The 15,334-nt window shown below is 36.3% G+C and overlaps 1 protein-coding gene across 1 annotated transcript; it reads right to left on the reverse strand.

Moving 5' to 3' along the window:
* Positions 1 to 12,446: 12,446 nt before the first annotated feature.
* On the reverse strand, positions 12,447 to 14,868 carry LOC124635981 (MFS-type transporter clz9-like). The gene is made up of 2 exons (XM_047171942.1): positions 14,626 to 14,868; positions 12,447 to 14,417 (listed from the first exon to the last, which is right to left on the reverse strand). The coding sequence occupies exon 2, from the start codon at positions 14,404 to 14,406 to the stop codon at positions 12,622 to 12,624; it is 1,785 nt and encodes a 594-aa protein (XP_047027898.1). The 5' UTR covers positions 14,407 to 14,417; positions 14,626 to 14,868; the 3' UTR covers positions 12,447 to 12,621.
* Between the last annotated feature and the right edge of the window lie 466 nt (positions 14,869 to 15,334).

Here is a 15,334-nt window from a genome sequence, read left to right on the forward strand (position 1 = left end):
ATCCAAAGCATACTGACCGAATTTTGTAGCATTGATAACTTTTCTACTTGACATAACTTGAAGTAAAACAAAATCGTTTAATCAAATCCTCGTCGACACCAGTAATTTCTGCACTGCACTGATAATTTTGAAAAAATCTTCTAGCTGTATTACCGTCTTTGCTGTTTCCTGTGCCTTGTTTAGGTTTATCTATATTTCTAGTAAGTATATTAACGAATATATAGCATTTTTATGCACACAATGAGCTATTTTAGTTTATAAGAGCATTTTATTTTAAATGCAAGTAATGTGACTTTGAATTCTAATCGTTGTAAGGTCGTACTACGGTTCGAATTACATAATAATTAATCTACAGCCGACCGGTTGGCCGGTCTGTAAATGACATCTTGAAGGATAAGTTAATAGTAAAAAAAACAGAGGAGTTAACTTTAATAAACATTTATTTAAATAAATTACAATAAATGCTCAAATTGCTTCCCTTGTGCCCCTAATACACGCTCGGCATCTTCTTAAAAATGAGCTTTTGAGTCTCCTCAAGCTTATTTCCGATATTTTTCTTGCTGCAATGTTAACCCTTGCTCTCAATTCATTGTCACTTTGGATCCGTTTTTCATAGACTTTGTCCTTCATGGCACCCCAATAAAAAAAAAAAACATAGAGCGAGATCGGTAGAATTGCCAGCTAAAATCGGTATATTTGTACCCAAAATCGGTATTTGACAAAAAAAAATACAGACTAATTTGTAACAATCATAATTATTTTTGACGTGACAACGTCTTATAAATCGATGGAGCCGGCTGCACGCACGAAAAAACATGACTCATGCGGCGTTACCTCGCTCTGAGGCGTTACCTCGCTCTGAGGCGTTCCGTTTAAGGCTTGAAGTGCAAGCGAGAGCACGCAGCGAGCGACAAAGAGTCACAATCGGCAGCTACTCACGTTGTCACGTTCAACTATCGTCAGTAAAACGACTTTACAGACAATGGTTTTTTTTACTAGCGGACCCGACAGACATCGTCCTCTCAAAAAGATTTGTAATATGATAGTTTTTTGTTCCTATCTATTTCATCATTTGTTACTTTCATAAGAGTATCAAATACATACAGCCTTGGCCAAAAGTATAGAGCACCCATGACATCTTTCAGTTTTATGCGGAGTATCAAATAGAAATAAAACAAAATGTTTTAAATTTATTAATTGAAAAATAATATTTTGTGGGTCCACCCTTTGCCTTAATTACAGCAGAAATTCTTTTTGGTAAAGAGCTAACAAGATTTTTACAGTCTTCAGCAGTAATCGCGTTCCATTCTAGGCGCAGGTAGCGTTTCAATTCTTCTCTGTTGTTAATTGTGTGGCGCCTAACTCGACGCTTTAATAAACCCCATAAATGTTCTATGGGGTTCGGATCTGGCGACTGGGCAGGCCAGTCAAGAAGCTCTATGCTGTTTGCCCGAAACCATGTCATCGTGCGGGTAGATTTGTGGCAAGGCGCGTTATCCTGCTGGAATTTAACACTGTCCATGTTCGTGTCACCGAAAAGTTTCGTGAATGAAGGCAGCAACGCAGTTTCTAGCACATTTATGTACTTAGAATTAGAAGAGTCCATGCGGCCCTCACACACGAACAATTCGCCAACTCCAGAATCGGTCATGCAACCCCAGACCATTATACTGCCGCCGCCGTGTTTTACGGTTGGGACCACACACTCTGGCTTAAATTCTTCGCCCACCCGGCGACGCACAAAGGTCACACCAAGTCTACACAAAAATCTTCCCAGAGCCTCTTTGTATGGGCACTCCCGTCAATACACTTCAATCACCCGCTAGCAAAATCTCTATGTTCGTCCAGGAAATTGAGAAGGGTTTCTATTTGTTCAGGAGTTGCCGAACCCATATGTGGAGCAATTATAATCTGAAAACATAAATGGTTATTATTGGAAAAGGTGATTGTATTAGTGAACAACCAAATATTATACTTACTTATACTGTGCTTATACTTTACTTATATTGCGTTTTACATAACTACATTCGAGAAAGAGACGAGTACAGAATACAGGATACACTAACTGTTGAAGGCTTTGACGACCGTACTCTTGATACGAACATTAATATCAGATCAGGTGACGCAATAAGGGACAAATTTGCCAACTATTTTGTTCCTCATGTTGGTAGTGTAACGTGGCCAGATGCTTATATTTTTTAATAAAATTGTATTTTACAACAATAATGATGTTTTATTTACTTACCCTATATCCTTTTTCTCACTGTCAGACTTATAGTCGAAATCCGGAATTATTTCTTTACAAACTTCTTGCCAAGCACTTATTTTAGCATCACGATCTTGTTAAACTTAGATAGAACTAGAGTGTCCACTAGACGTTTCCTCAGTGGTACACTGAGAAATTTACGGAGACCGTACAGGACCCTTAGCCTGTAGAAACAATTTCTAACAGCACTGTTAATGTGAGACTCAAACCATAATTGTGGATCCAGGATAAGACCTAAACTGCACGCCTGCTCTACCTGTTCTATTTTATTCCCCTTGATGAGAATCTCAGGCTTGGCATTCAATATTGTGGCCACCTGTTTTTTTGTCCCTAAGACCATGAACTTGGACTTGAGTGGGTTGAGAAGCAAAGAGTTCCCCTCAGACCAAGTCACAACTCGATGCAAATCCTGATTCATCTTTTGAACCGCAGATGCCACATCATCCCCCTTGAAGGATGTGTATAACTGAATATCATATGAATATCATTGAATTCTACGAGACTTCAAGATATTACAACCAATTCTGTAAAAACCAATCCTACAAGATTTTAGTTCAAACAAAACAAGTGGCAATATGGCTATTTAAGTTAAATCGGTTTGTAGAAAAACTTACTTATGTGATGCTCTATATTGGTATCCACTGATTGGACACATTTATTGTCTGCAAGAATCTCCATTATTTCAATGTTTTGTGTTAAAATAGTATCTTGGTCGGTAGTAGGATCTGCAACATAAAGAGCATGACAATTGTGTTATAATTCACTTAAATACAAAATACTGATTGGCTCATCATGTTAGTAGTACAGAACTAATAACAATTTAAATTTATGATCTTACTAACATGATCAGAATTAAATTAACTTTCAATTCCATCAACAGGCAAAAGTATCATGTCTAACTTTTTCCTCTATTGGCGTCGGAGGAGGACCAGCACTAGGCCTGTGATAGGTTTCAGCACGTATTGCAGCAGATTTTTTTTCTAGTATTTCTTTTAATACCTTCGTATTTCGCTTTCAAAGTTTTAGCACTGCGGTAATTTGTACCGCTTTTGCTATTAAATTATACCTCGTGTCTTCCAGCACTGCTTTTTCGTTCCCGGTGACTGCATCACTATTTTCTAAAATACTTTTATGTTGAGCGACATGTGAATTAAGAAGAACTTTTTCGCGGCTGAAGTTGACGCTTCGTTCACGTTTCGGTGTAGCCATTTTTAGCTCTACAGAGAAAACACTGTGCACAAAATGTTTTTGCGAAATTAGAAAATACGATGGTCAAACTGAAAGTTCTTAGAAAATCAAAAACTGATTACATTAGCCAGTTATTAGTTTTATTATATCTTTTCAAAATATTGTCCATTCACGTCAAAGCACTTTTGGGGGTCTCTTGCCAGAGTACAGCGCTGTTGCTGTTGTTGTCCTGGGTCCATCAATACTCGTTTCTTTGGAGCTGCACGTTGGAGCACGTTGGAGCTAATTTTATTGTTTGAACGTGTTATGTCATATTTCTCTTTAGACGAGAAAGTTTTATGGGGGTACCCGCTTATCACTGGCATTCTCATCGCCGTGTTTGCTACATGTGAACCTTATTTGTGAACATTTGTAAAAGTTTATTTTTGTTAAAAAAAAGTTCATCCTACTGCCCTTATCCCAATTTTATTTGGGGTCAGTGCCGCATTTTTTCTCCTTCGGACGGACGGGTAAGAAGGTCATGTTAATTAAAAAGTAAGAAAAAAATATTTATAATCATACTTGTAATTGACTATTGTTATGTGATAGTGGCAAAAAAGGACTTTAAAAATAAAATATTATTTTATTTAAGATTTGATTACAAGCATAGAGTATAGTAAATAGATTGGGAATAGAGAACCCACTTCGATTTTTTTCTGCAACCTTCAAACGATTTTTGAAGCGCCATCTGGTATCGTCTGCCGAAACAAATTGTTTATGTGTGCGTACATCCCATTTCACACACATGTATACATCAGTATTGTCTACAGGTTATTCGTCATCTCGACAGACTAAACTCACCATTAAAGTGTCGAGTTGGTGAAACTCGAAATTTGTACATTTATCATGTCGTCAACTCGCCACTCAAGATTTTCATTCGTGTCCAGTTAGTGAAACTTAGATTTTATCACTTTTATGTTTTCGCCAACTGGATACATTGTGTCACAAACATCATCGGCCACTGAACGTCCATTTTGCAAACGTTTGAAACGCGAAAAGTTGATTCCCAAACTTGGCGAAAACATAAAAGTGATAAAATCTAAGTTTCACTAACTGGACACGAATTAAAATCTTGACGTGGCGAGTTGACGACATGATAAATGTACAAATTTTGAGTTTCACCAACTCGACACATTCGTGGTGAGTTTAGTGTGTCGAGATGACGAATAACCGTCTATAGATATTCTAGGGGAATTTGTTCATACGTACGTACTTACAAAATATAGCCACAGAATGTAGAAAATAGTTATTTATTGAAATATGGAAATACAACACAGATTACTACAACTCAACAGAACAACGTTATGTAGGAACATTTAGAAAGTACTTAGTAGGCGACCTGGAATTAAATAAAAATCATATTTACTTATGTTTATGTTTATTGTAATAAATTTGTGCTGAAAGTTTAGTTTCATCATCCTCATCACGATATTGGATTTTACCTGATAAAATTCGATTAATTGAGCGGCACCAACTATATACCAAAATATTTATTGTAATGTTTTCAAAAACATTTCTTAATTCTATCTTGTGGATATCGCAGGTGAAAGGATAATCCACAAATATGTCTAAAAACATTTTTATCTTTTCTTTTAATTTAGTTTTTGGCACATTCTTTTTCAAAATTTCTACTACAATATTTTGTATGTCTTTAAAAACTTTTTCCGCCACTATATTGGGATACAACAGACAATGTTTTCCTTTTGTATATTCTTTTGCCCTTATATAACTATTTGATTTTAATTGACTGTCGCCAGTTAGTTCAGTTTTGCAGTGCCTGCATGATTTAGCAACTTTTTTAAAACATTTAGCCAGCACCCACCCACATACATAATTGGCCTGACCAGCATCAGCAGGCTCAGAATTTAAATTTATAAAAGGCACCTCAATTTCGTCATTTTCTTCTTGCTGAAATGGTAGAACCTCATTACTGGGAACATTAGAAGTGTTTTCTAAAAGTTTGTCTTCCAAAAAGAAACTCAATGTCTGAAGACAATCATTGTCATCATTTTCACAGTTAGCGTTAAGTGAATGGGGTGAGTTATAATTATTTAAAAGAAGTGATTTATAGGCACCTTCAAAGCTAATTGTGTTGGGTGCCGTATTCCTCACCCCAAAACTTCTAATGTTCCCAAAAAAATTTTCCAGTGGGTCCTGGTTAAAGTTTCTGGTCATCATTGTATCAAATAAATATTTTTGGGATAATATTTTCCACAACTGTTGCATGCCCTCAATAGTACGTATAAAATTTTTTATTGAAGGTACCGAACTCGTTTCAATTAATCTTATTTTATTTTCCTTTTCTTTTTTAACTTTAATAAATTTTATTGATTTTAATACCTTTTTGGCATTTTCCCATAATTCATGATGAGGAGAATTGTTTCTAACACCACATTTATACATTTTTCCATGTATCATATTAAATGAGCTTGAATTTAAGGAATCAAATAAATTGTCCATCATTTTGGTAAATGTAATTACTTGGCGGCACTCATTAGATAAATCGCCCCTAGCAGATAAATGTTCTGCAGCTGTAGCAACACTGCGGCTAAAAATTTGGGTTGCGTGTTTGACCTTCATTTTTTTTATTTTCTCCACATAAATATGTTCATCAGTTAGTTTCTGACATATTTTTAATTCACCATGTAATTTGTCCGCTTCATAAATTTTCTGGTAATATTCCCATTTTATCGTCTTTTCAACCTTTTCTTCGAAGTCGAAATATTTTAAGTCCTTCGTAAGTAAATTGTTTCTTACCCCTTTCAATAAATGAGGGACATCAAATAATGGGATAATTTTAGATTTCCCTACTTCCATTACATCATGTCTCCATTCCTTATTTTCTTTTATGAATTTTATTCTACTATCTTCAATAATTTCATTCACTACACTGACATTTACTGTGCTTTGGTCGCACACTGTGCACAAAATATTAAGCCCTGTACCCTGAACATATTTAATGACTTTTATAGTCAAGGCTTTTAATTCTGCTTTGTTAACAGAATTTGTAAAAAAGTATGCAACAGGCTGTTTAAATTTTTTCTTTAATCCTTTGACCATGTAAACTAAAACATGGTCAGCAATTTTTTTACTACGCCAAGCGAATCCCTTTAATTTATCCTTAGATCCGTCGTAATGGATCTGCGGCGATATTGACATCTCGTCAAAAATAAGACAGCAGAGGCGATCTTCTGGACTTAATTCCTTCACAGTCTTTCTCATTTTTATGAATAAAAACTTATTTAGCCCCGACTCTATTTCAATTTTCGCAAGAAGCCTTTTTAATGATTTTATAGAGGGCAATGTAAAGTATTTATATAAAAGAGTATAACTCTTGGGACTCTTTTTGTACATGGAGAGAGACAAAACTTTTTCCTTTAAAGTAAACCTCCGCCCACGAGCTCTCTTGTGAGTTTGGGTGTACTGCATGTTTGTGAATATTTTTGCTGCAGTTGTCATATTTCTCGTTATTTTTTTTAAACAATTTGTATTGCTAATTTTATCAACGCTGGCTAATCTTTCTTTCAAACTACTACTCCGTTTACGTAACCGAATAATTTCGGTTTTTAAATTCTTCATTTGGAATCTTGAAATCTTTAATTCATTCTCCAGCGATGAAGTTGATTTCAGTTTTTCTGCAAAAAAAAAAAAACTTTTACTTTACTACTTTCCACACCCAGATAAAAAGTAGCCTATGTATAAACATTTTTTTTGGATATCTTATGGTATAAACTACATTGGCACTTACTTTTGTCTCCTTTAAGTTTCCGTCTTTGTTGTATACCATGTTTACTGCAATAATTATGTTCTGCTGCTATAACACACGCATTGGGAGGTGCAGCTGAAAATAAAATAATAATAATTCACCATTGTCATTGTAAACATCAAAATTACTAGTGTGAGTTACATGAGGATTATTAACCTAAATTGTCATTACAATAAATCAAGTTGAAGTGTGTTTGTAATGACTACACAACAGTTACATATTACTTAATGCAGTAATTAATTATGGTAGCTAGTTAAACATAATTTGAGAATGTAGGTAGCCAAGCGTTTACATACCAGTGATTATTTGCTTTGATGTAGAAGGCAGATCCCATATATTATGTTCAGGCATAGGAAGTTCAGTTGGTATATGTGGAGTTGCAGGAGGCATATGAGCATCTTGTGATGGAGCACCTGGAAATAGTAAAAACAAGTCTAAGATCCCACTAAACAACAACCTTCACCGAGTTGGTTAAGGGGTGAATGAACAGTATTTTATATCCAATTAAATATTACTATACTGCAAACAGGTGGCCTTAAAGGTATCTATGAAAAAAATGAAATTTAAAAAGCGTCGCCCCCACCCAGAATACAAAGGGGGCGGGATTCTCCATCGCGATTAGCTCCGGTACCCGCCTGGGGTATTATTACTCTATTTCGTAGTCGCATTAAATTATATTAGGAGCAATGTTTTAAAACTTAAGAAAAAGAAAAGTTAAGAGGTGAAAGAGAGAAGGTGACTGCAGAGTACATATTTTAAAGTAATAAGATATATATTTTATCAGACACTGAAGAGAAGGTAAAGGGAAAGGGAAGGTTAGTTGGGAAGTTGGGACCGTTAGTTGGAAAGGGTTAGCCGAGGTGTTATGACTATATTTTCTGATGGTACCTCATGTTTACCAATTGGCACAGGGTCGTCTAGTTCTTACTGACTTCTTTAAGCGTTCATGCCTTCCCCCATCACGTCAAGGTGGCCCCATGGGGGGGGGGATTATTATTATAAAAAAAATGCAGTATTTAATTATGGCAGCTAGTTAAACATAATTTGAGAATGTAGGTAGCCAAGCATTTACGTACCAGTGACTATTTGCTTTGATGTAGAAGGCAGATTCCATATATTATGTTCAGGCATAGGAAGTTCAGTTGGTATATGTGGAGTTGCAGGAGGCATATGAGCATCTTGTGATGGAGCACCTGGAAATAGTAAAAACAAGTCTAAGATCCCACTAAACAACAACCTTCACCGAGTTGGTTAAGGGGTGAATGAACTGCATTTTATATCCAATTAAATATTAATATACTGCAAACAGGTGGCCTAAAAGATTTCAGTTCAGTTTAATTGTGAATAATTAAGAATTTTGTTTTCTTAATGGCAATTTTAACTCAGTAGGTGGCATTGCGATCTAGTTCAAGAATAAAGATCTAAATCTTACCCTGAAGATGGAGAGTAGGAACAGCTATGTTATTTAAACGGTTGTTGCGATTCTTAAACTTGTCTGCAAAATGTATGTCACAGATGACTCGCTTTCTGTAAAATTTGATATCATCTGCAGTCTCCAGTTTTCCACCAACTATATTAACCCAGGCTTTGAATAACTCAGGATTCTTTTCTGGGTGTGGAAATTGATGTTGTGTCACACCTGAAAAATAAATTACAAAAATATGAAGTTTGTATGCTGATATTGTATAGTGTATGTATGAATGAATACCTATTACCTATGTATGTGTGCGCGTGTCTATCTATGTATGTCTATCTTATTAAATCATGTATCATTTCATATGGGATTCAGTAATAAATGGTTACTCGTAAGGAACTGTGTTTCTCTAAACGCCCAACCTTATAATTGACTGAGTTGGTATCTCCCGTGATGACAAGTTTATCCGGATGACTAGGAGCTTTCAGGAGCACGATTCTGGGGCCCGATTCTGTTAAGTTAATAATGTCAAAATTGAATAGAAATTGCATCGCAACAGCTTTTTTAACCATATCGGGCATTCTGTTACTAATATAAGACCAATCGTATTCCAACGACATTCGATTGGTTTGCGATTGGTCTGCCATTTTGGTCTATATTACCATAATATTCTTAGTCTATATTGCCATATTGCAATCGTAAATCATTTGCAGACAAAATGATTCATTATTGAATGACAGAAAAGGATAAAAACGTTTATTTCAAAGAAAAAATTGCGCAGAATCCTGCCCCTGCTAATTTTACTTTAGCGACATGCGATTCACATCCGACTGAGATCCAATCACGACTCAATTACGATTGAAGCGTATGTGGCATTCCACTATTTTTTCTTTTAAATAAACGTGTTTATCCTTTTCTGTGATTCAATAATGAATCATATTGTCTGCAAACGATTTACGATTGCAATATGGCAATATCATCATCCTCCGAGCCTTTTCCCAACTATGTTGGGGTCGGCTTCCAGTCTAACCGGATTCGAATTATTCCCAACTAGCGACCCGCCCCGGCTTCGCACGGGTAACAGTATTTCTCCATTATTTAATAGATGTTATTATACATAAAAACCTTCTCATGAGTTACTCTATCTATTAAAAAAAACCGCATCAAAATCCGTTGCGTAGTTTTAAAGATTTGAGCGTTCATAGGGACATACAACATGACACATGACAGAAAAAGCGACTTTGTTTTATACTATGTAGTAATAGTCCCCTCTAGCGCTGTCCTCCGGGGTGATAGCCGGGAATTGTCTTCCCAGTTATCACCGGGGTGACAATTTGTGCCGACTGTTCCCTTTGAAAACTGACTAGAGGGGACAAATGGGAAGTCTATTTCTCAGTTGTCACCGGGGGGGTGACATTTGCTACGGTTCCTTCTTCCTTCCAAAGAAAAAAAAAATGTAATTACCATAGATTTCAGGTTTTTTATTTATTATGCTACATAGAATCTTCCAAAGAAAAAAAAATGTAATTATCATAGATTTCAGGTTTTTATTTCTTATAACAAACAACATTGTGTTTCCTTTAATAGGTACATCACATATTATTAATTTCTATTAACACCAATCGTTTTCTTAATTTTATTTAATTTAACAAGATTACAAACTGTGTTACAAATAAGCATGCGACTAATAAGCACTTTTAACTTAACCATTAGTGATTATCTGTGATTAGTATTAATTAAAGTTATCTGTGATTGTGCCTATTATAGGAAACATAATGTTGTTTTTGTTTTTTATAGTAGTATTAACTACTATAAAAAAATCGATTTTTGTAAGCCTGTTGACATTGTGTTAGTTAAAATAATAATATATATATTTTTTTATGTGATTCTATGTAACATAATAAATAAAAAACCTGAAATCTATGGTAATTACATTTTTTTTTCTTAGGAAGGAAGAAGGAACCGTAGCAAATGTCACCCCCCCGGTGACAACTGAGAAATAGACTTCCCATTTGTCCCCTCTAGTCAGTTTTCAAAGGGAACAGTCGGCACAAATTGTCACCCCGGTGATAACTGGGAAGACAATTCCCGGCTGTCACCCCGGAGGACAGCGCTAGAGGGGACTATTGGGAATAATTCCCGGATTCAGCTGAGTACCAGTGCTGTACAAGGAGCGACTGCCTATCTGACCTCCTCAACCCAGCTACCCGGGCAACCCGATACCCCTTGGTTAGACTGGTGTCAGACTTACTGGCTTCTGACTACCCGTAACGACTGCCAAGGATGTTAAATGATAGCCGGGACCTACAGTTTAACGTGCCATCCGAAACACAGTCATTGGTTTCTAAGATATACTTAGAAAGTACATACAAACTTAGAAAAGTTGCATGGGTACTTGCCTGACCTGGAATCGAACCCACGCCCTCATACTTGTGAGGTTGGCTCTTTACCCACTAGGCCACCACGACTTTGAGGCAATATGGCAATATAGACTAAGAATAATATGGTAATATGTACCTATAAACCAAAACGGCAGACCAATAGCAACCAATCGAATGTCGTTGGAATACGATTGGTCTTATAAATATTAGTAGCAGAATGCCCGAAATGGTTAAAACTGATATTGCGATTTAATTTCTATTCAATTTTGATATTAATAACTTAATGATACTATTAACAGAATCGGGCCCTAGGTACTATGAACTTGATAAAGAAAGCACTTACCCGGGTTGTGTGAACATCCCAATTCGCACCGCCTCGGCATGATTATATGCACTCAAACAAGCGTCTCTAATCGCTAATAACACAATAACAGTGTCTATTTCACAAATATCACAAAAAAGGCGTCTTTATCGCAAATAATACTAAACACTAATGGCGTCTTTTCGCAAGTTATGTGAAACAATGAAACAGAGGAGCACAGCTCAACTCACTCACTAATTCACCGAAAACACAGCGGATGAGTAAAACTCAAATCAACGCAAGTCAACAGCAGAAAACACTTAAATGGACGAAAACTTAACACACAAATTGTATGTACTGTACTCGCCATTAAAATTCAAATTCTAACTTCAGCATTGGCAGTTGGCACGGTTTATTGCCAACCAAAAAAATAATTATAGAAAAATAATTTATGTATATAAAATAGTGTACAGATTTAATAAAAATAATTGATAGATTTCCTACGTAATACTAATATATAAAATAATTTTTAGATTTCAATAATTTTAGTGATATTTTATGGAAGTTAATTTTTGATTAAAGAGCCATCTATTATCACTTGAAGATATTAAATACTTTAGGAAGAGGATTGCAGATGGCGCTTTTCTAAATTTTTTACCGAAATCTAGTCAAGTACGGCAGTGACCAGCCCCTGATTACAAGTTTAACAATAGAATGTAGGAATAGAACTAACTTACTTTAACTTAAGGGCATGTGTTTCAATCAATCAATCAATCAATCAATCAATCGTTTATTATTTCACTTTGTACATAATTTTACAATATTTCGCTTAATTCTAAAAAGTGCTGATGTAAGATTTGCCTGAACTAGGTAAAAACCTGTGTCTCAGGCGTAAAAGTGCTTATTATAATATATCTAGTAGCGAAATTAACATTTCACAATAAATAGCTATAGTAATTAAAAAGAAGGTTACTGTGACAAATAAAGTGTTATTATACATATTTATTCTAATGCTTACATAGGGGAGACCGGGTCAAAATCGTATAGCTAAGCGTTTAGGGTTGTAGGTCTTTCAATTTAAAACACTAAAATTAATAATCCACAATTATAATTAGTCAGTCTCTTAAGGAACATAATCACTTGCACATATTTGGAAAAATCTAAATATTAAACAAAAAAAAATGAAAATTACGAACCTCCTTCTAATTACGGTTTTGCCCCGACACATGGACAAAACCGTATACCATATACGATACTGCCCCAGATTTATCTGGAAGCAACGCATCCCATACATACAAAATTATCTAAATTCGCTGAGTCATAACCTGTACAGCCTTCATGAGCCCAACCTTCACACTCCCTACAGCGGACCCAACCTTCATCCAAGCGGCTTGAACCGTATTCTTCGAGGCAATACAAGCAAATGTTATCATTTATAATATTTGGTTTTGGTTTTTTGGTCTTAGGCGGTTGATTCAAATTAAGCTTAGGAGTTTTTGTTTGTGAGATGGTCATCAGCTCATTTTTATAGGGGGAGGAAGTAATAATAGCAGTTTTTCCTCTTCGGTGATCGGTTGCTCTTTTTCGGACCGCGCTTATTTTAGGAACTGGCATTATATCCGCTGGAGACATCGTTACACGGTTCTGATTCTTCAACGTAGTAGGAACTGGCGGTGTGTTGTTACTTAATGGCGGCGGATCAATGAGTAGTGGAGATGTTGATGGTATCGATGAGTGAACGATTGGCGCAAAAGAAGTTGATGGTGTCGGGTTGACATATGGATCAGCGGAAGTTGATGGTGTTGTGGAAGGTATTTCCGTTGTCTCAGCCGCAGCAAAATCTGCTTCACCAAATACTGTCCTGTTCGTCGGGAATATACCTGTTTTACTAAAGCCAGACACGGCGTTCTGTATAGTAGCTGCTTTACAGTACGCTGCTCCAAAAAGTCTTGCCAGCTGGAATTGTGTCACTACTCTACCCGGATTATTCCGTAGCCACGAGTTTACTTCTTGGGTGTAATATGCGCTCAATGGACCCATTATACTCACATCTAGTGGTTGAAGTCTGTGGGTACAATGAGGGGGGAAGCTTAAAATTACAACTCCATTGTCCCTAGCTTTTTCAATGAGTGGGAGATTTTTTGTGTGGGTCGAGTGTCCATCGAGTAAAAGCAGGACAGGATCTTCTTTTTTGGGCTTTACTGATGATATGAAGTGATTCAACCATTCAACAAAAATATCACTTTGTATCCAGCCACTTGGATGGCAAACCGAAACTGTCCCAGGTGGCGCACCATCTAGAAGTTCAGCTTTCATCCGAACTCGTGGAAATATTAGCAGCGGAGGAACATAATTTCCAGAAGCCGACACACAAAGGACAGCAGTAGTCAGCTGTCCTCTTTCTGCGGAACTAGCCAGACCAACCTGTTTTCTTCCTTTTAAAGCAATTATTCTGCTTTGTCTTTTCGGTACCGTTGTCAGGCCCGTTTCATCCACATTATAAATGTTGGTAGGCAAAAATTTATGTTGATCTATAACTTCCTCTAGCAAATCAAAAAATCTGTTGACACTGACCATGTTAAACCCCATCGCTCTTGCTACGGACGTCGGCTCGGCAGCACGCAGTGATAATTCTGGGTGTCGCTTCATGAATCCAGCTAACCAATCTTCTCCCGCTAGTTTATAATCTTTATTGAAACAATGGTCAATACTGTTTGATTCTGCGAATTGATACGCTAAGCGTCGAAGATCTTTGTACGTGAGACCAAATAATCGTCTTTCCATGATCAAGACATGCTCAACTAGACTTTGTTCTTGTGAGATCGAAAAAATCGGTTTAAATCGTCCCAAGCCTTTGCGTGTGGAACAGTCCAAATCATTGTTCTGTCTAAATCGGTTAACTCGATCTTGTAATGTTGATTTCGGTACCTCAAAAGTTTTGGAAGCTTTCAAGTAACCCATGGTGCCATCAAATACGGCTTGAACGGCTTTTTTCATGCTATCCGGATCCCATTCTTGTCTATCAGTAGTCCTTTTATAATTACGCGGCATCTTATCTGGACCTAAAATAAAAAATAATACGTTAGTTTATACCCACTTAAGCGGGTCAAAATCGTATAGTGGCCGGTATTACCCCGTACGGTTTTGACCCACAGCTCAATGTATAAATATGACACTCACAACTACATACGCAAACCAATTTTACCTACTCAACTATTTGTTAAGTACGAGTAAATTCACAGACTTTATGATAGTTGATTGGACACTTACCTGTTATATACGTTACTTTCACTAATATTGACTGAATTTTCACAAAAATAAGATCAAATACACCGAAAAACAATAAATTTTAATATTTTGATAACGCGCGTGCATGCAGCGACAAGTGTTCGTTGACAAATAGCTCTGATTGGTCGGGGCCACTGAGTAGTTTGCGCGCGGGAAGTTTGAATTATTGACAAGAATAGACATGCTGTACTGTTTTACCCCGGTATACGATTTTGTACAGGTCTCCCCTACTAATTTATTTCAATTATAATATCTAGGTAATTTTGATTTACTACAGTCGGCAATTCTGCGGTCTGGTCAAAAACAAGCCTTGCAAATAATTTCAACATTATTTTTTTACAGCTATAGTCATTTAAATTTACAGATCGTGTATAGTAATTTATTAAAATGTATAAAGGTTTCCTTAAAAACGAATAAGTAATCAAACTATCTAAAAGTAAAACATAATAGTATGTACCGTGTAAAGATGATTAAGAGCTAAATATAATCTAGTAGTTTATTGTGCGAGGGACAAAAATGTACATTAATTAATTTCTTGAACGCATCGTAAGTAGTCATATCTTCCTTTCACTAATCACAGTAGCTGCCATGCCGGTAAGACGGCTGGTTATAACTTCTAGATTACATTTGTTCTGTTCCACCTTGCCAGAGTACAGCGCTGTTGCTGTTGTTGTCCTGGGTAGGGCATCAA

The sequence above is a fragment of the Helicoverpa zea genome, chromosome 13, assembly GCF_022581195.2.
Source record: "Helicoverpa zea isolate HzStark_Cry1AcR chromosome 13, ilHelZeax1.1, whole genome shotgun sequence".
Classification (NCBI taxonomy): domain Eukaryota; kingdom Metazoa; phylum Arthropoda; class Insecta; order Lepidoptera; family Noctuidae; genus Helicoverpa; species Helicoverpa zea.

What these genes read in the sequence shown, in the direction of transcription:
- LOC124635981 (XM_047171942.1), bottom strand. Translation starts at nt 14,406, where the DNA reads ATGCCGCGTAATTATAAAAGGACTACTGATAGACAAGAATGGGATCCG.